Source organism: Lepisosteus platostomus, chromosome 17 (genome assembly GCF_059453375.1).
Source record: "Lepisosteus platostomus isolate fLepPlt1 chromosome 17, fLepPlt1.hap1, whole genome shotgun sequence".
Lineage (NCBI taxonomy): Eukaryota > Metazoa > Chordata > Actinopteri > Semionotiformes > Lepisosteidae > Lepisosteus > Lepisosteus platostomus.
Genome location: NC_142627.1, coordinates 5,374,535 through 5,393,453, shown reverse-complemented (window position 1 = coordinate 5,393,453; position 18,919 = coordinate 5,374,535). Strand labels below are relative to the sequence as shown.

At 44.1% G+C, this 18,919-nt stretch overlaps 1 protein-coding gene across 3 annotated transcripts in view; it reads right to left on the bottom strand.

Annotated features, from left to right (window-relative positions):
* sdccag8 (SHH signaling and ciliogenesis regulator sdccag8) overlaps positions 1-18,919 on the bottom strand; it is a 59,909-nt gene that overhangs the window by 33,574 nt on the left and 7,416 nt on the right. For all 3 annotated transcript variants that reach the window (XM_088610392.1, XM_088610394.1, XM_088610393.1), the window contains exons 8-13: positions 18,584-18,772; positions 17,398-17,536; positions 15,896-16,048; positions 11,081-11,215; positions 8,069-8,185; positions 7,116-7,258 (exon numbers count right to left, since the gene is read on the bottom strand). In XM_088610392.1, coding sequence (XP_088466518.1) covers positions 7,116-7,258; positions 8,069-8,185; positions 11,081-11,215; positions 15,896-16,048; positions 17,398-17,536; positions 18,584-18,772 — 876 coding nt within the window. The remainder of the gene's footprint in view (positions 1-7,115; positions 7,259-8,068; positions 8,186-11,080; positions 11,216-15,895; positions 16,049-17,397; positions 17,537-18,583; positions 18,773-18,919) is intronic.

Genomic DNA, 18,919 nt, shown 5'->3' with positions numbered 1-18,919 from the left:
CTTCCCAGCTGCCCTATCTGTTACTGTCTGATTAGTTCTGCTAAGCAGCCCCTCCCCTGCCAGCTTTCAGTGCCATCTGTTCCAAACAAGATGGCTGCTGCCCAGCAATCTGAGCCTGCCCTCCTACCTGGCACCCGGCAACCAAGCTTACCCCAAAGTGCTAACACAGGTTCTCTCCGCTGGCAAAGCCAGGATTTCATTACTACTACTTTGACAAGAGCAGGGTTGTTTGCAATTTCTCTTTTATCCTGATTCTGATTGTACAACCACCTCCCACTGACTCAGTTTGCTGCAGTTTTGTTGCTCACAGATTTTACTCTCTGCATTAATCTCCCTCTGGCATATTACTGCATCTGTTCACTATTTTATTAATTTTCAGATTCCCACCCTTATTTTTTTTTAAGTGAAGAAAAAAAACACACATTGTGTTTCATAAAGGGAGACTTCAACCGATTTTATTATTTCAGTTTTTTTTTACAGACCTTGAATCTGAATTTGTTTTTGTTTGCTGGTTTCCTTTGTCAATTTTTAGACAGCGGGGAGGGAGGGACTGTTGATAAACAGCTGAGAAACAGTACAGTCTGGATTGTACCGATGGAGGTGCAGTGCAACTCCATCGTACAGCAAGTCCTACTTTGTGGTGAACTCAGAGCATTATGAAATATCTGTGATATCTGTATAAATATCTGTTAACCAACATGTCTCCCTTTGATTGTCCTTAAAACTGCTCAGGAAGAGTTTCTAGGTCAGATTTTGCAGGACAATTGGGGTCATGTCTGTTGATTGGACAGGGCAGACCATAGCGAAGAAGTGAACTCCCAGAAATGTTTACTGTGGCACATCCCAGTGAAAGCAGAGTAAAGTGTAGCAAAGCACAGAGAACGCATGGCACAGCATAATAACACAACGGCGAACATGCCATTAACCTGGGAATATCAAAGGAAAGAGCATCGGAAAGACAAAAGACCAGTTACAGTGGGTGCCACTGGTTCTCTTTGGTGCAGACTGTGTTACAGGGCCATAGAACAACCAGAGCTTGCAGTCTATGAAGAAAGTATCATTTGCCCCACTCATCAAGACTCTGAAGAAGAAAGGCCTGTCTTGTCTGCGCCCGTGTCTGTTCTAAGAGGGCAAACCTTTCACAGAAATGTGGAAGAGGAAAGATGTTTGCACTGCCATGATGGAGAAGTCAGCAGGGACATGAACCCCAGTGCAGGGAATGAGACCTGGTCAAGATCCTCCGGGACCAATCCCTGCACAAGCAACCACACAGCTACTGCCTCTCAAATGGGAAACCCCTGGACCCGACAGTGAGCGGACTGTACTTCATTCCCAGACTGATTCCCAGTTCTGCTCAAGGGAATCAAATCGAGTGGTGGGATTGGCTCGGGTGAAGCTTGATGACCTCTGCAAACTGTGGTGTGCAGACTGACATGGTTAAATTGTGCTAGCAGTATCTGCTGCATCACAAATGTCTCATCCATCCACTCAGTTTTATACCCTGTAAAGCTCTGAATAAACCTCTTTGCTACTTGAACAATAGCCTCTATTGTCTGTTGGCACTGCCAACTACAGGTTCTTCTTCCTGAGAAGGGGAAAATGATACTGCATGCAATTCATTCAGGTACTCCTTTGATTAACTTGGCAAGGCTGCATATCCTGTATTTTTGCAACTGAGTATCATGCATGATTTGGATTTCAGAAAACTATCCTCTGTACTTCTGAGACAATTTCCCCCAAAAAATGAATCACTGTTGATTTGCATTTGTTGTCTCATTAATCTTCCAAAAAGGCTTAAGCTAATTACAAGCAATTACAGTCATGTATGATACATTAGTACAGCTTCACCACCCGCAAAAACATGTGTGGGGTCATGTACAAAAATAGGCCGCATTTCAGATTTTCACATTAATACACCCTGATGGGGTTCCTGTCTGATTCATGAAACAAATGTCAGGATAGTGAAGATCCAGATTAATGCTCATGTTTTTGGTGACAGAAGCTCACTGGCCAGTTAAAAAGCCAATTAAATTCTGCATTTAAAATGTCTCACTCTCACTGCATCAACAGAGCCAAAGGTGAGGTTTGTTTTGTGGTAGCAGAGCTCAGGGAAATCAAACACCTTTGAGGTAAAAGAGGACAAAGACGAGTGAAAATATTCTCTAAAGAACTTCATGCTGTTTACAGAAAAAGGGATGGAAAACAGAAGAAAGGTTTAGAGACTAATATTCAAACTAAGAAAATAAAATTGGTTTCAAATGATGGAAAATGGACAGGCTGTAACAAGAAACCATTATAAGGAAGATATGTTGTCAGCCATAACACTGAAGTGCTGTATCTCATTCAATCAAATTTCTTGCACAGCAATGTCCAGACTTGTTTTCAAAGCGTTCACCACTTAGTTCACACATCCATCTACAAAATGTTGTAAGACCTTGGTCGTGTTCACTTGAATAACCGGTGCACACACAGAACAGATAAGTACCACTGCTACTGGGACACTATACTGTAAACAGGCGCCGTCCTTCGGATGAGACGTAAAACCGAGGTCCTGACTCTCTGTGGTCATTAAAAATCCCAGGGTGTTTCTCAAAAAGAGTAGGGGTGTAACCCCGGCGTCCTGGCCACATTTCCCATTGGCCTTTATCAATCATGACCTCCTAATAATCCCCATCTATGAATTGGCTTCATTACACTGCTCTCCTCCCCATTGATAGCTGTGTGGTGAGCGTTCTGGCGCACTATGGCTGCCGTCAATTCATCCAGGTGGATGCTGCACATTGGTGGTGGTGGAGGGGATCCCCATTACCTGTAAAGCGCTTTGAGTGGAGTGTCCAGGAAAGCGCTATATAAGTGTAAGCAACTATTATTATCATTAGTATTACCATGGCTCTGTTCCACAGAAAAAAATGAGCCCAAGAAAGGAGCTTCGTGACTAAAACCTAGACTTTCCTTCTCAAGACAGGACACCAGCTTCTTTAACTCCCACCCATTTTCCCACAAAAACAGATCTGTGGTTCAGTGTCACATAAGTGCTAAGACTATCCTTATCCTATAATGCCTCTGGGATGCATTCTATTCATCCTAAGATCAATATCCCAAGGTCTGTCCTCCTTTTCCTTCTTGCTTGCCTCAACTCTCCATCTCTTTTCACTTGCCTCCACCTCCCTCTCTTCCTCACTGATGTTACAAATGCTCAAACTGGTAATGTAACCTGCAAATCATACTGGCTGTAAACATCCTCACTGCTCTGTATCCACACTGCCTGAACACTCTTAGTTTTTTGTGTGTGTTGTGCAGCACTTGCACTGCACTTCAAGCTTTGTGTTTTACAAGAAGACTTATAAAATATTTTATTTTTCTGTACTTGCAAATTATTTCCCTTGGTCTTACACTTAATTATATCTCTAAGTACAGATTAGATAAGGGTATCTGCTAAGCAAATAATATACAATAAACAGAATCTGAAGCCTGCAGTGTGGAAAACAAAAGTGCACGTATGGGTCAACTGGTTTGAATCCCTATATTACTCTTGGTGTCCTAGCCATCCCATTCTGTAACGTGGTCAAGGGGAGAGTGAGGATTGGAGCTGCATGAACACTATGAATCCGGGAGCAGTTCTGGACATGTTATACTGCTTGCAAATGAGCCACTTTGTTACCTTTACAAGCACTGAATTGCTAGTTTTAGTTTAACCCCCACAATCCTCTTGTGCTAGTTTTTACTATTTTCCCTGTCAAAATGTGTTCCAAGCCATACTCTCCCACAAATATTCCACTGTAAAACCACATGCAAGCTGTGATGGACAAACTGTAAAGCCACACCATAGCATGAACTCAGAATTCAGCAGGACGATCATATATCGAGAAGAACACAACTGTGCATTATTTGTTTTTAAACAAAAGAACTGAAATGATTCCTAGGGTTTAAAGACCTCTGGGGAAGGGCAGCTGACTATGGGCAGATGGGTTAGAGTGCTGTTTTGTTCTACCATTCGGGTGGCTCTGGTTGGAAGGCACAGCCAGTGGCTGTTACTAGCGAGAAACACAAAACACACACACAGAGCCCCAGCTCAAAGCCATCAGAAGGATGTGAACAGAGTGGGGGGATTATTACAGATCCTTCTCTGCCCAGTGCACAGCTGGCTGATGATCCAATGCAAGAGCTGACAGACTCTGGTTCCCTGCGAGTGGACGGGGAAAAGAGAGAGGAGCACACTCAAAGTAAACAAAGCCGCTGACTATTTTTCCATTTCAAAGAAGCTGTTGCCATCCAGGCTGCTAAATAAAATAACGTCTCTTTAAAGAGTTGACATATTTAACCACCTTCCACCCGAGATCCCCAAGGCCTCTAAAATTGCCCTGAATGGACCCTTTCCACCTTGTTGTTGTGAACATTTCTGACTTAGAAGTAGAAGAAACCTCACCGTCTGCATAGAAGAGCAACCCGTCTGCCTTGATGTGGAGGAAAACTCTGGTGGGCCAGCACATGCAGAGTGTTAGAGTCAGAGGTAGAGAGTGTTCACACATCCGCACTCTCCTGCAGCATCTCAATCAGAATGGCCACTGGAGGTGATGGTAAAACACACCACTGAAAGCCCCAAACACCAGCGATTCAGCCCGTCAGCCTCTGGGACACTTACAGTTTTATCTGCAGGATCACAGGAAAGTGGGACCAGTTAAATTTGCTCAGATTCGTTATTCCTCCCTTACTTGTAAAGATTGCACTTTACTGTACTTTGGATACACTATCTGAGCTAAATCTCTGGAATTCACTTATCACTTAGTGATAAGGCTACACTGAAGATAAGTAGTGATAGTGACAATAAGTTATCAGACACTGAGATACACCTGTAAATAAAGCCATCAAAAACTAGGAAAGATGGATAGATTTCCTAAAAGACCACCTTCAAGTGACAAACCAAGAACAGAGACCTGGATGAGAAACAATCGTGTGTAAGGGTGAACTATTCAACATGTAAAAACCTGAAGTAGAAAGTCTCGTATAGAGAGAAATACCAGAAACCATCTACTCAAATTATAATAAGCAAGATTCCACACAATCCACCCGCATGTCCAGGGACCCAGATGCAACTCTCCTAGCTATAAACTTAAACAGATGATGAAGACCTGACTCTAGGGAGAATGTTAGCCAGGCTCATCAACAACTGAAGCTATTGAGCCTCTTTTCAGAGCACCTGTCCTCACTTGCTGAGTCAAAAATCTCGAGAACCGTTTGTAGCCTCCCACCAGGCCCATGCTGAGAGATAGACATGGTTTCTCAGTGGGTTATTGCGAGGCAGCCTTGTGATCTAATGTGCAGAGCACAGATCTGGCAGAACAAACCTCCCTGCTGTGGAGTCTTCTGTTGTTTCAACATGGCTTTCTAAAATAAAACCACCACTTTTTGTTTTTTTTTAAAGACGACCATTTCCTCTTCCTTTGAGAGCCAGTGGCACTCTGCTCCTTGCAGACACAGAGCACGGTTCCTAGCATTCAGGAGGTCCCAGGTGTGCCACGCACAGATGCACCCCCATCTCTCTTCCCTGAGCAAAGGCCTTGGAAGGGCAGCATATCTCATTCTTATCAAGCACACGTCTGCTAAGGGCACCAGCTAGCCTAAGACTGCACCAGAGCACACAACGCAAAAACTACAGCATACTGGGATTCTGAGGATGCCAGTGCTTGGGTGAAACTAACGGCAAAGACAGGCAGGAATTAAGGGAACACACAACAAGAAAAGAGAATTGTAAATATACACATCGGACTATTTTAATTTGTTCAAGTTGCACCTAGCAAAGACTTAGCAAAGCTTTAAAAAATTAAAGCTGATGTATAGGTTGACTCAAGTCGGAATCAATGTCGGCTAAAAGGAAGCCTGGTCATTTGCATGATTCTCGGCTGCTTTCAAAGACTCAGTCCAACGGAGGAGGTGCTGGGGGGGGCTGCAAGTTTACTGACGGTTTCCCCAGGGGGACGAGGGGTGAGTATTAAACCAGCGTCATCTCGTCATCTGCTGATGGATACGAGGAGGACTAAGTTGGAAACCCTGCCTGAATCCCTGTGGCAGATGGAACTGAGGTGGTGAGCGGTGATGATTTCAACCCTCTCTTCTTTCAGAAAGCCGCACATCTGGCACTAATTGGCACCTTTGCTGGCAGGCTGTCAGGGGGACCATGAGTTATACGAGCAGGGAGACCGGACCGCAGGCCAGTCCAGGGCTGAGAATGGAAAATCGCGGGGCCACACCTGCTATGCAGACGGACGCAGGGCACCAGAAGGTGCCAACAATGCCGATCTGGAGCTGACCAAGAGCTTCTGCATTCAGCAGATTGAAACAAAGCAAGACGTGTCACACCAGGCTTTCAAGAAAATACACTGTATGCATCCTAACCTTTTCAGGGTATTCTGAACAAAAACAAAATGAATCCCGAGCAATTTCAGGAGTACTGATGAAAATATAATTTGCATAACAAGGGGAAAAAAATCAGCCTGGGCAATGTGTGCGATGCCCAGAATAAAACAGACATTTTAAAGCAAAATGTGTTTAAGAAAATATTCAGGAGAACCCAGCTAACAACACCTCAAAATATAACAATGTAGTTAAAATCTACTCACAAGTATTCCATTATTTGGGGGATAGGAAGACATAAACATCTTGAATACTTGTGAATTTCTATAGATTTAATGAGATGCTGATCTCGAACAAGTAAATGAGCATGTTTCGAGAGGGACTCCTATGTGTATGAACAGACACAGCAAAATCCTGTTTTCCAGTGCAAACTGCTTTAATTGAACTGCTATAAACTGCATCATTCAACAGCCTTTCAGTGACTCTGGTGGTGAATTGCGCTAAAAACTAAAGTGTTAAGTCCTTGGAATGCAAATGAAGAATTATCATATGGGCTATCGTACGGACCCACGGAGTTTGATTGACATAGCGGCGGGCAGGCGAACACCACGGCGCTCGTCGTCCATGGAAGAGGCAGGGCAGCGACAGGGTTAATCCGGGGAAGGGGCTATCCTCTCTCTCCGCTAACAAACCGAGCGGCAGCGCCCGGCCAGGACAGCAGCGGAATGGAGCAGTGTTGTGGCATGTAATAGGATTAGGGGTACCTGGTGAGGTGCAGTTGGTGCTGGGATCTGCCCAGCCGCTCCGCCAGGCTGAGCGCCTCCGCCTTGGCACGGCTCGCGTCCTGCTGGGCCCCTTCCAGACGCTGCCGGCACGCGCTCAGCTCCAGCCGCCACTTCTCCGCCTCCTGCGGGACAGAGGGGCGGCGGGAAAATCAGAACTCCAGCAGTCCCGCTCCGGGGAGGAGCTGGTCGGGTGCGTTTAAAGCCGCCACAACAGCAATAACGGCAGCAGCTAAGCGTGGAGCTCAAATCAGTCTGTCCTTGACTGTATGGTTATCAAGGCCTTCTGCTGGGTTTACAAAACTCAAACAAATCAAGCCCAAGTCCTTTCACAAGTCCCAGATCCCAGTCAAGCGTTACTTGTGAACACAGTCACGTTTATTTGTTGCTATCTTGTTTTCTAGACCTTGCATAACCATGTTCAATTAGCAGACAAAACTAAATTATTTTGATTCTGCAAAGCTGTGAAGACAAGACAGCAAGTTTAATTAGGTCATTTTCAATAAGGCTGTTACTTTACCGTTTTGCAAATTATATTGGTCTAAAGGTCATCTGGTTGTCGATAAATACTTTGTTCGTATCTACTCCCATTCCAACACTGCGTACAAACCGGCCTCTCTAATGGTCCCAGTTCATTCAATCAGTGAAGCTCCTGATCTGCTGTGTGTCACAGGTGGGGCTGCACTTCAGGTGGAGACGAATTAGCACCAGTCCTGTGTGCAAAACATTTTGCAGTCCTTTGGGATGGAAAGTTCCACCTAAATGCAAGGAGCTGCTAATTAGTTTTCATGTTACACACTTTGGGTTCAGGGTCGCTATTGTGAATGACCTCCGAGCTTGAGCGTCTCTTCCTCGGGCTGTGCTCTCCGGACTGTCGCCCTCAGCAGGACCTGGGCCCAGAGGGCTCGGCGAGCCCCTCCTCCGCAGCGCCCTACCTGTGCTGCCAGCTCCAGCTCCCGGGCGGTTCTGATCCGGTACTCCTGCAGCTCCCGCTCCGCCTCGCCCCTCTGTAGCCGGGTCTGGTCCAGCTGGTACCGCAGCTCGCCGCAGACCTGGAGACAGGGAGCAGCACTCCATGTAACACCGCAGCACTGTTTTCCGATTTACCTTGTTCGGAATTTGGCTCAGATGTGCGTTTTTTCCCCCTCATACCCCCAATTGCCAACTGTTAATCAACTTGGCACCCTGCAATAAGCCTCATAACCACACAGGAGGGAGGAAGGCGACAGGCCCGGATCCGCAGAGAGCAGTCCTGTTAGCTCACGACGCAGGTCCACAGCGCCGGCTGCAGAGCTCAGGTGGAGAACAAGGTTCCAAGGCACCAGTCAGCCACAAGAGGTCACTGGTGTGGCCTGTTACACTGGCAGCCTGCGAAACGCCTTCAAGGACCTCCCCTGTAATGCTGTTCATGTTAAAAGCGTTTCCCTCAAAAATCTAACTTTCAGATGTCTCTCAGTGCGTACTGGCTGCTCTAAAATAAGGACTATGCAGAGGCCATGAATAAGTATTCCAAGGCAGCGCAAATAAAAGCTACTGTGAATTATTGTAAAGTGTTTTTTTCAGTCTTTAGGGTGTGCATTCCACAGCTGTATTTCTTGAATTATTTTTGGTTGCAAATCTGTGCAAATGCGTATTTGTTATTGAAATGCATGTTTTTCTACTATGAATGCTGATAGTATCCCATTGCTGTCAATGGTAATAAGATTTGAGTTATTTAGAGCAGTTGGGATTCTAAAGTTTCCACTTGTGTCCTACACAGATTAGATGACACGTGCAGAAACTATACAGGAAAGTACATTTCAAATTGAGACCAGGAATCACTTCTTTACACAAAGGGTAAAACTACCTAGCCACGATCTAAAAGGCCAAGGTACTGACTTCTTCAAGAAAGAGCTGGATGAGGTCCTTGGATCAAGTAGCTAATAACAATCAAAAAGATTAGATGTTCTAAATTGCCTCTGGATAGCCCTTTTTATGTTCTTCGCTAATTGGCCTTTTTTTCCCATAAGCCCAAAGCACCATAAGAAATAATTTTCTAACCCGTTTCAGGTGGTCAAGTTTCAGTGGAGATACCAGCTTGTTATTATTTATACTGAACATATTACAAACATCAAACATGTAATTTATGCTGTCACTTTTTATGATTTAGATTGTAAAGTGTGTGTCTATTCTGAGTGAACAGTTAAACTGCACTGCAATTAAAATACACCACGCTCTCTGATCCTGTTCTTCTAGTGCAGAACAAGCTCACCAAAAATCAAGCATTTACATCAAAACACACAGTGCAGTACTCCATTCATCTTTTTCCTGATCTTCGTTCATCTTTTTCCTGAGTCCTCAAGCTCAGAGAATCTGATAACAACCCTCTCTAAAAAATACATTCAAATAAATGATGGATGTTTGGTGCCATCTTGAGTTGGTTTACTGTATGACAGTAAGCAATAAGTCTTTCAGATATAAAGTGATAATGAATTTCTTTCCCTGGTCAGAGCTGGAACATTAGTAGAACAAAATAAAGTATAAATATTTGTATGTTTCAATTTATTAGATTACTGAAAGATCTTACTTTTTTAAATTCAAACTCAGAGGCCATTTCTGCCTAGGGGAATGTGCCCTTGGCAATGCATCTAGCATTGAATTGGAAAGTACAGACAGTACAGGCCTGCTTCAGGGCTTGAATTGAAGGGAACCCATTGGGCATCAAGTCTGAACCACCGGATTATTTCTCTGTCTAACTCAGTACACAAACTAGAAAGAAAAATCTTTTAAAAAAAACTGAGAAAAAAACTCAAAAACGCCTTTTGATTTCTTATGATGAAAATCATCTTTTGAAATTGTGACAGATTTTTTCCAGGGACTCTCCAGTATGCCTGCTACTTTGGATAAAGATTTTCAGACTAATAGAGCACAGACAGAAACATTCTGCCTGAGATTTTATAAAGCCAGATACTGACATGGTTTTCTTAGCCTTCTTAATAAAATATAAAATTATAGTAAATATGAAAAGAAGAATGAAAGTTCCAGTTTGTTTGAACTTCACTTGGTAGGCAGACAGACAAAGGGAAAAAAGAAAACTCTGTTATTTGGACAACTATAAACTTCCCCTAAATCTCGAAATGGTCAGATTTCATTGAGTGACAGCAGGCTTCCCCGGTCAGAGCAGCTAAATTCACAACAAAAGTTGAGCGCTCTTTTTTAATTCTGCGTCAGGATGCTTGTCCATCAGTCTGTGTTCTGATTAGGATGCATCTCTTTATACTGAAAAATTCTACATACAGTAGTACGGCTTCACAGTAAAGACATTGGATTTTTTATATTTGCGATTATATTTTTACTGTGGCAAATTAGCAGTCTGTGGTACATGGAGACACAGCCTCATTATACTATGTTATCAGGAAATTGGTCTTGATTGCATTGGGATTTGTAATATAGTGGGATTTGGACTGGGATTTGAAATACACCATTTTAAAGGAAAGCTGGTCTTGCTGCTGATTGTTTGTTGTGCTGTGTTTTGATTTTGCTGCTGAAAGTTGATGCAAAGTTGGTGGGGCTGTGTGTTTGTTTATTCCTGAAGTCAGTGCTGTGTCTTTAATTTGTTCTTTTTTTAAAAAATTGTTTCAGTGCTGGGTTGAGAGATTACTAGAGATTACCTGCATGTGCGATATTTTGAGAAATTATTGAAAATACGTTGTTTATGATAATTTAATGTATAACATAAAGTGTAGTTTTCTGTGTTGCGACATCCGCGTGCGTCCAAGATGGACGGAAATGTCTGTTTAGTCAGGTGTCACTTCCACACTGTCCTCTGTCGTCAAAGGGAGAACCCCTGGGGACGTCCTGCACAGACTCTCTGCCCTCTATCACCAACACTGCAGGACGCAGCACGCATGAAGCTTCCTGACCTTCAGCACCCGGCTGCCACTACCCTCGTACCCTTTCAGGTGTACCTTGCTGATGTCAGTCTCCTGGGAGTTGAGCTGCTGCTGTGCCTCCTCCAGCTGGCTGGACAGAGAGCTCTTCTCTCTCTTCAGTCTCTCCAGCTGGCTCTCAAGGCTGGCCACCTTCTGGCTGAGAGTCATCGCCTGCGGAATGGAACAGAGTAAAAGTGTTTTTACAGTCGTCCCTCTCCTGAACATGTCAGCAGCCCATAATGCCAGGAACTCCAAACGGGTTTCAGACTTTCCGCATTCTGCTAGAACTGGTCTATTCTCTCCTATTAGTTCAGCTGATACTTTACTTGCTAAAAACATTGGTGAACCTCAATAACACATTTTGCTTTATAATCCGCAGATACAACACACATCCTGAATCCCTATGAGAGCACATTTTAATTTCCACTTCCACACACAGAGACTGTAATAAAGAAGTGCTCAAAACTGTTTTTTTTTCCATTTGCAAATATCTAACTTATTAAATACTCTTCTCTGACTGATTTTAAAAGATAAGATTAAAAGATACTTAAAAAACTACTCAAGATTTCTCAGTTACAACCAAGTTGATTACAGAGTGGTTATAGTCATTATGTCTTGAAAGGGAACTGCAATGTTATTTTTATATTTATATACAGCCAGCAGCTATATCACCTTGCAACTCACATCTGGCAGCCCACTGAAGCTCAGCAGGTGTGAACCTAGATGGGAGACCTCCTGGGAAAAACTAAGGTTGCTGCTGGTTAGTAGTGTTAGTGGGGCCAGCAGGGGTGCTAATGCCCCAGTATAGTGACGGGGAAACTATACTGTAAACAGGCGCCGTCCTTCGGATGAGATGTAAAATCGAGGTCCTGACTCTCTGTGGTCATTAAAAATCCCAGGGTGTTTCTCGAAAAGAGTAGGTGTGTAACCCCGGCATCCTGGCCAAATTTCCAATTGGCCCTTATCAATCATGGCCTCCTAATAATCCCCATCTATGAATTGGCTTCATTACTCTGCTCTCCTCCCCACTGAGAGCTGGTGTGTGGGGAGCGTTCTGGCGCACTATGGCTGCCGTCGCATCATCCAGGTGGGGCTGCACACTGGTGGTAGTGGAGGGGATCCCCATTACCTGTAAAGCGCTTTGAGTGGAGTGGAGTGGAGCTATATAAGTGTAAGCAATAATTGTTAATTTGAACCCACAATAAAAGTAAAATGAACACAGTAAAAACCTAATAAGATAATAAAATAGATTACATTTCCAGGTATGCGCCATGTCCTGCGATTCATAACGAGGCAAGAAAACTCCCAGAAAACTCCCTATTATGCTGTAAACAAGCAGACTTGTGAATACATCTCTTTTAATCAAACAGAAATATTGCTCTTGACTTCCAGATGGTTTTGCTGACAAATACTACTTACTTGTTAACTCTGCATGCAGATCATGTTGGACAATTTCTGCGGTGAAATGTCTTCTGCACAATCTGTACTTATTCACTCATCTATCACATTACATTCATCATTACAGTGACTAGTGAGCAGGAAGGGCCGTTTCAAGTTGCAATTTGTGCAAACTCTTGGTTTCACCTGTGATGAGACCAGGGGTTTGTGACAACATGGCGAATTACTGAACTTTCACAAAGTTCAGGATTTTCTGCTAAATTCAAAATTCGTACATTTTTTCTATACAGTCAATTAATTTATTTTGTTCTCAAGATTTAATCATTGGTCTGAGAAATTGAGAATACAGTTCGCCTTTAATGACAAACTATGTAAAAAGATTCCAGAATTCAGGAAAAAAATGAAAACCATCTGGACTCTGGATTTTTATAGATAGAATGGGATTGAAACGGATGTCAAATCAAGATTATGTACTGTAATGCATCCATTAATATATCCATCAATTACATCTTCTCTGAATTAAAACTATTGCTTGTATAGCAAATATACATTGATCATCTGTTAACTATATCTGCCCCATTCAGAGCCCATTAACATTACTGGACAGTCAGTGAAAATAAAATTCAACTGTTTATCTTACTTCTCTCTCCTCCACCACACACCTCAGAGGCTCCACGGCCCCAATTTTGTTTTTCTTTCTTTTTATGTCTTAACATGGAATTCACATTGATGAGCTAATTTAATGAACGTACAGATTTCTGAACTCTTAAGGGCAACTTTAAAAACCTGCCCTGCCCAGAGGTAGGATGTACTAGGGATTTAGTGGTCAGATTGCCTACACACATCTGAACTCTAATGCTACACACTCCAGGCACTTGGGACATGAATTACCACTTGTAACCACAAGATGTCAGCATAGGTAATTTTTCTCACCTGTTTTCTATCAATTAAAGGGGAACTGCAGCGATATTTTCATATTTCGGGTTTAGAAATAATCAGCATTGATGAGTGCATTTCCAACAATAAAAGTAAAACACAGTAACTTTTAAAACCTCTAATTTACATTAAAATAGACTAAATTGCCCGAAGCGCAGGGCCATGTTCAGCGATTTAGAATGAACAATACTTCCTTTAATTTAGATAAGAACTCTTCATTGGCCATATACAATTTCTTGCTTTAAGAATTTGTCTTTTTGTATAACCTGACTTGCTCTCCATGAGACACACAGGCACATAGATGCGGAGAGAGAAGCTTGGGGTCAGAGCGCAGGGTCAGCCATTTATACTGCGCCCCTGGAGCAGTTGGGGTGAAGGGCCCTGCTCAGGGGTCCAACGGAGCAGGATTCCTCTGCCAGCCACGGGACTTGAACCAGCAACCTTCCAGCCACAGGCGCAGATCCTTAGCCACAGAGCCACCGCTCTGCCCATTTAATAACTGGCTTGAGAAATTGGGACTGCAGTTCCCCTTTAACAGTACTGGTTGTTGTTACTGTACAATAACACAAAACCCTGTTTCAGGTAGAGAAAGTAAATAAAAAAAAAAGGGAAAATCCAATATTTTCTGAACATTCTAGGACATGATTCTGGTTATTGAGATAAAAAAAATATTTATTTCTAGTCTTTCTTGTTGAGGGTACAGTTTCCCTATTCTTTCTGTTTGATAATGAGTGCACATAGGTTACAATAAGAACATGAACCCAGGGATTTCACCACATCTCCAAACAAGTAACTAGGGATTGCACATACTCTGACTGTAACATAGCTTACAAAGGTATTCACTCCCTTCCATGATGTCATATTTTGTTAGACTACAAATTGTATAGATATTTTGGTAAAATGAATACTGTTAAACAGAACTTGAATGGTCAACCTGAACAGTTTTTCACAGATGAAAACCATAAGAAGTCAGCAGAAATTACAATTAGATTCTGAACTTTATGTTAATTGCAGAATTATTCACCCCTTTTCTGTGTGAAACCTTACTTAACGCAGGAGCACAAAATTATTTTGACAAGTCACACAGTTGGCTGAATGGCCTCTGTCTGTATGCAATAATAGTGCTTCACATGATTTCAGAATAAATACACCTGTTTCTGTAACGTCCCTCATCCAGGTAGTGAGCATCAAGCTAAGATTCAACCATGAAGACCAAGGAAATTTCAGAACACCTGAGGGATTTAAAAAGCTACAAATCAGGAAAAGGGAACAAAACATGTCTCAGGCCCTTCATATCTCTTAGGAGCCTGGTGGAGTTGAGCATTAGGACGTGGGAGGCACCCAGACACTGCTTAGGTCAGGCTGGAGGAAACTGTGAGGTCAAGAGCGACTTTGAAAAAGCTACAGAGCTCAGGGGCTGAGAAAATGTCACAATCACTACACAAAGCTGGCCTGAATGGAACCGAAGAAGAAAACGTTTTTGAAATGAATGTGTAACAAAGCATTTATTGTAAAAGTATCCTGCAACCATGTGGCTTTGTAGCAGGACAAGACAAAATTAGAAGTTTCTGGTCTAAATGCAAAGCATTACGATGTTTGACACAAACAAAAACACCTAGCTAGCTATACCCCTCCTGTGCAGTATGGCCTGGCAGCATTACTGTATGTTACACTTCTGCTTCTCATCAGCAGGGACGAGGGAGATTGTGGAGATTGAGGGGAAATTGGATGGTGCACAAGTACAGTATGTCTTAGACTGCTTCAGTCTGCTAAAAACCTGTAACTGGCACAAAGCTTCACCTTTCAGCAGGATGCTGACTCCAAGCCACACGCGTTTGGATTAACAAGAAGAAAGTGAATGTCCTTGAGTGGCCCCGTCTTTAGTCCAAGAGAACCTCATTGTGGCTTGGGTGTGCTCATTCCCTCACAAAGCAAGGTCAATGCTAACACTTAATGGTAGAGCCATCATTTTCACCCCTGCATCTGCAGCAATTCCTTTCTGTCGGGACAGGCGTCTTTTGGGATGACAATGCCCCCCATCCACAGAGCATGTGTGGTCACCCAGCACAATACATATGTCATCCATATGTCATAGCCTTCACCTCCCCCAAACAATCATGAGCTGACTGGCTTTCTCATGCAAAGCTGCATCATCCCTCCTGCAGAATCCCAGACACTGGTAGACTCGCAACAGGCCGGACTGGCCACATGTAGCAGCACAACCTACTACTAACTGACTTTACATTGGTGTTTTTATCATTTTGCCCATGATCTGCATTTAAGTTTGAGATTTTTCTTCCTGACATTTTACATCTTTTATGCTTAGAGGTGTCCAAAGGTGTTTTTTCCTTAAGCATTCAAGATTTGATTAAAAATACATCTTTTATAAAACACCCATACATTACTGCAAATCATCCAAACGGCACCTCCTGGGAAGTGGGTGAATACTTCTGCACGGAGCTGTGTACTGCATGTAAAGCTAAGATGAGGAGTCCCTGCTCCAGAGGAAAGCCTTACGGTTGCGGCCAGCTCTTCCTTCTCTCTCTTGGCCTCCTCTCGAGCGGCGTCCCGAGCTTTCCCAATCTTCTCCTGCTCGGCCGCCAGCTCCCTCTCCAGATGCTGCCTCTGCCTGGACAGCTCTCTCTGCAGCTGCTCACACTGCACCAGCGCCTGGAAGGAGCGAGCACGGTCAGCAGAGAGCCCCTCCCCGCCGGGGCCTGGCCAGCGAGGCTGCCGGCCACCGCGATCGCTGCAGGAGCACCAAAGTGTCTAATTCTCCACTCACCTCCACGTAGCACTGTTATGCGATATGTTTTGTATAAACCCTGAAAAGCAAATCTTTCCAAGAATCCAACCAATACCAAAAAATAAGGTTTCAAAAACTATTCCCCGCTCACAGCACTCCATCTATACTTAATGCATTACATATAAATCATTTGAAGGAATTATAAGAATTTAAATACCGCAAACCCTTCCCCAGCACAGGTTTGTCCAATGCGTATTTGATTATACACAAAATAAAAAGAGATGGCAACAAATAATGGTCAAACACTAACAATCCGAACGTGTGCAGTCATTTACTGCTTTTATTGCTCGACTCGTACAGCAATGTCTCCAAAACTCCTGCACCTCCGCACCCTTCTCTCTCTGGCTGACAAGTAGTCCAGTGAAGTCTCCAGGACTTTTCCTGATGGTCTTTGTTTTTAAGACCCTGACGAAGCAGTACGGCACCAAACCGCAAGGGTGCTATAGCGAAGACACTTCGTGATTTTGACATTTGTGGAAAAAGTCAAGATTTTTAGGTGTGTGGAGGTCTGAGAGCTCTCAGCTTTCACCATTAAAATGTCAGCATTAAACATCTTATTTACCAAATGTCACGTTTATGTTTTCACTGTGAAATACAAGTTTTTTAATTATATTTTTGAAATTCAACAAATGTAGGGCCATTTATTTGTGTGTAATGCAATAGGTGCAGGATATAGGTGCTAATGGGTGACTTTACATGGCTGCGTTCACATATTGATTACGGGAGGTGTTGAGTTTCTCCAGGCAGAACGCAGCGCTTTGGAGGAACATAACCCCTGCACTGGACAAGGGCCTGCTGTATACAGTAAACAATATTCTTCCTCATTGCGTCTGCATATTTATATAGGACTTTCATCCCGGTACTGAGACAAACAAAAGGTTTGAGTAAAAACCCCAGAGACCACTGAACTAACTTCGGAGTGATCCCTGGCTTCCCAGTGTGCCAACTCTGTTTGGCTGGGATTAGAACGCTGCCATGAGCATTAGCATTGACCCTCTCCCTGACCCTGACAAGGCCTTCAGCTCGTGCAGAAGAAGGACAACCCGTCGAGCGATCAGTCCCCAGAGGTCTGTGCTCCCCCTGCCTGCCAGCAGCTCAATGCAGCACTGCCGCGCACGAGCACGAGCAGGCCAGACAGCCTGCGCTGGCTGCGGACCTTCTGGTTCTGCAGTGTACTCGGTTAGCGTCAGCGGCTCCTGCCTCACTCACTGACCCTGGTCTTTTCCAGGTTGGCTTCTTCTGCCATCTCCACAGCCTGCTTGACCTGCTGATAGGCGCCCCACTCCCTCTGCTGCGTTTCACCCTGGCTGGCCCTCAGCGACGACAGGACTGCCAGCAAGTCATCCCTCTCCCTGCCGCACAGGAACACAAAACAGTCTGACCTGACCCGTCAGTGTGCAACTGCCATAGAAACCACTGGACACCCACGGGGTTCTGCTGGCATGTTTGTGAAATGTAATCCAGGTGTCTTTGACTCTATGGAGTCCATAGCTCCTAGTGCAGCTGAAGTCAAGAATTACAAATAACTCCACACTGGCTCAACGCCTCAACAGCCTGAGCAGACTGTGGTAACAGCTACAGCACACCTTCACACACAGTTGTGTACTATCAGCGTCTTAAATTCAATTTTTTAATTCAATTTCACTTCACACAAAAAAAAGAACACCATCGGTCGGCATCCTGTTTTATTGAAAATACTGCTTTCCACATCGCAGCTGTGATAGATTTATACATAAGGAAATGCGTGTGCGTTCTTCAAGCGGACAGCTCGACATTTCAAGATTGTTCGCCTATTTTGACAAATTCATGGACAATAAAGATTAATTCTGTTTAGATATTTTCTAAGGTTTTTTTCTAATCTAAGGTTGCTTCTGGAAGTTATTAGTGAGGCCAGCAGAGGGCGCTCACCCTGCAGTCTGTATGGGTTCTAAAGCCCCAGTATAGTGATGTGGACACTATATTGTAAAAAGGCGCTGTTCTTCAAATGAGACATAAAACTTAGGTCCTGACACTCTGTGGTCAATAAAAATCCCAGGGTGTAACCCTGGTCCTGGCCAAATTTGTCTCGGGCCTCTACCAATCATGGCCTCCTAATAATCTCCATCTATGAACTTCATCATCTGCTCTCCTCCCCACTGATAGCCGGTGTGTTGTGAGCGTACTGGCTCATCCAGGTGGGGCTGCACCCTGGTGGTGGTGGAGGAGAGTCCCAATGACCATTATGCGCTTTGAATGGAGTGTCCAGAAAAGAGCTATATAAGTGTGAGAAATTATTATTAGATATTAATATTTTGCTATTCTGTGTTGCCAAAGCCCTCAGATTACCAAAAGCTTTAATGGATTGTAAGTGTGAACAGTGGACACATTGGAAACTTGTCCGGACTGCGGAAAGCACTCACTTGGTCAGGCGCTCGATGACCTGTGCGTGGAGGTGGGTGTGGGTCTGTGCCAGGACGGCCTCGTGCTGGGCACACTTCAGACACAGCCCGCCCACACGGCTGGCGCCATCAGCCGCCGCCAGGGCCTCCTGGTGTCTCAGCCGGCTCTTCATCTCCTCACCCTCCTTCTGGGACGTCGCCAGCTCCTTCCTGAGAGCAAAGGACATGTGTTCACTCCCATCAAGGCACGGGATGAAATCAAGACATTAGCCCACCCACCAAAACAAAGAGTGCTAAGCTCAGCAGCTGGTGATGGTTTGCCATGGGCCAGGGGCTGCTGCTGTCTACCAAACGAAC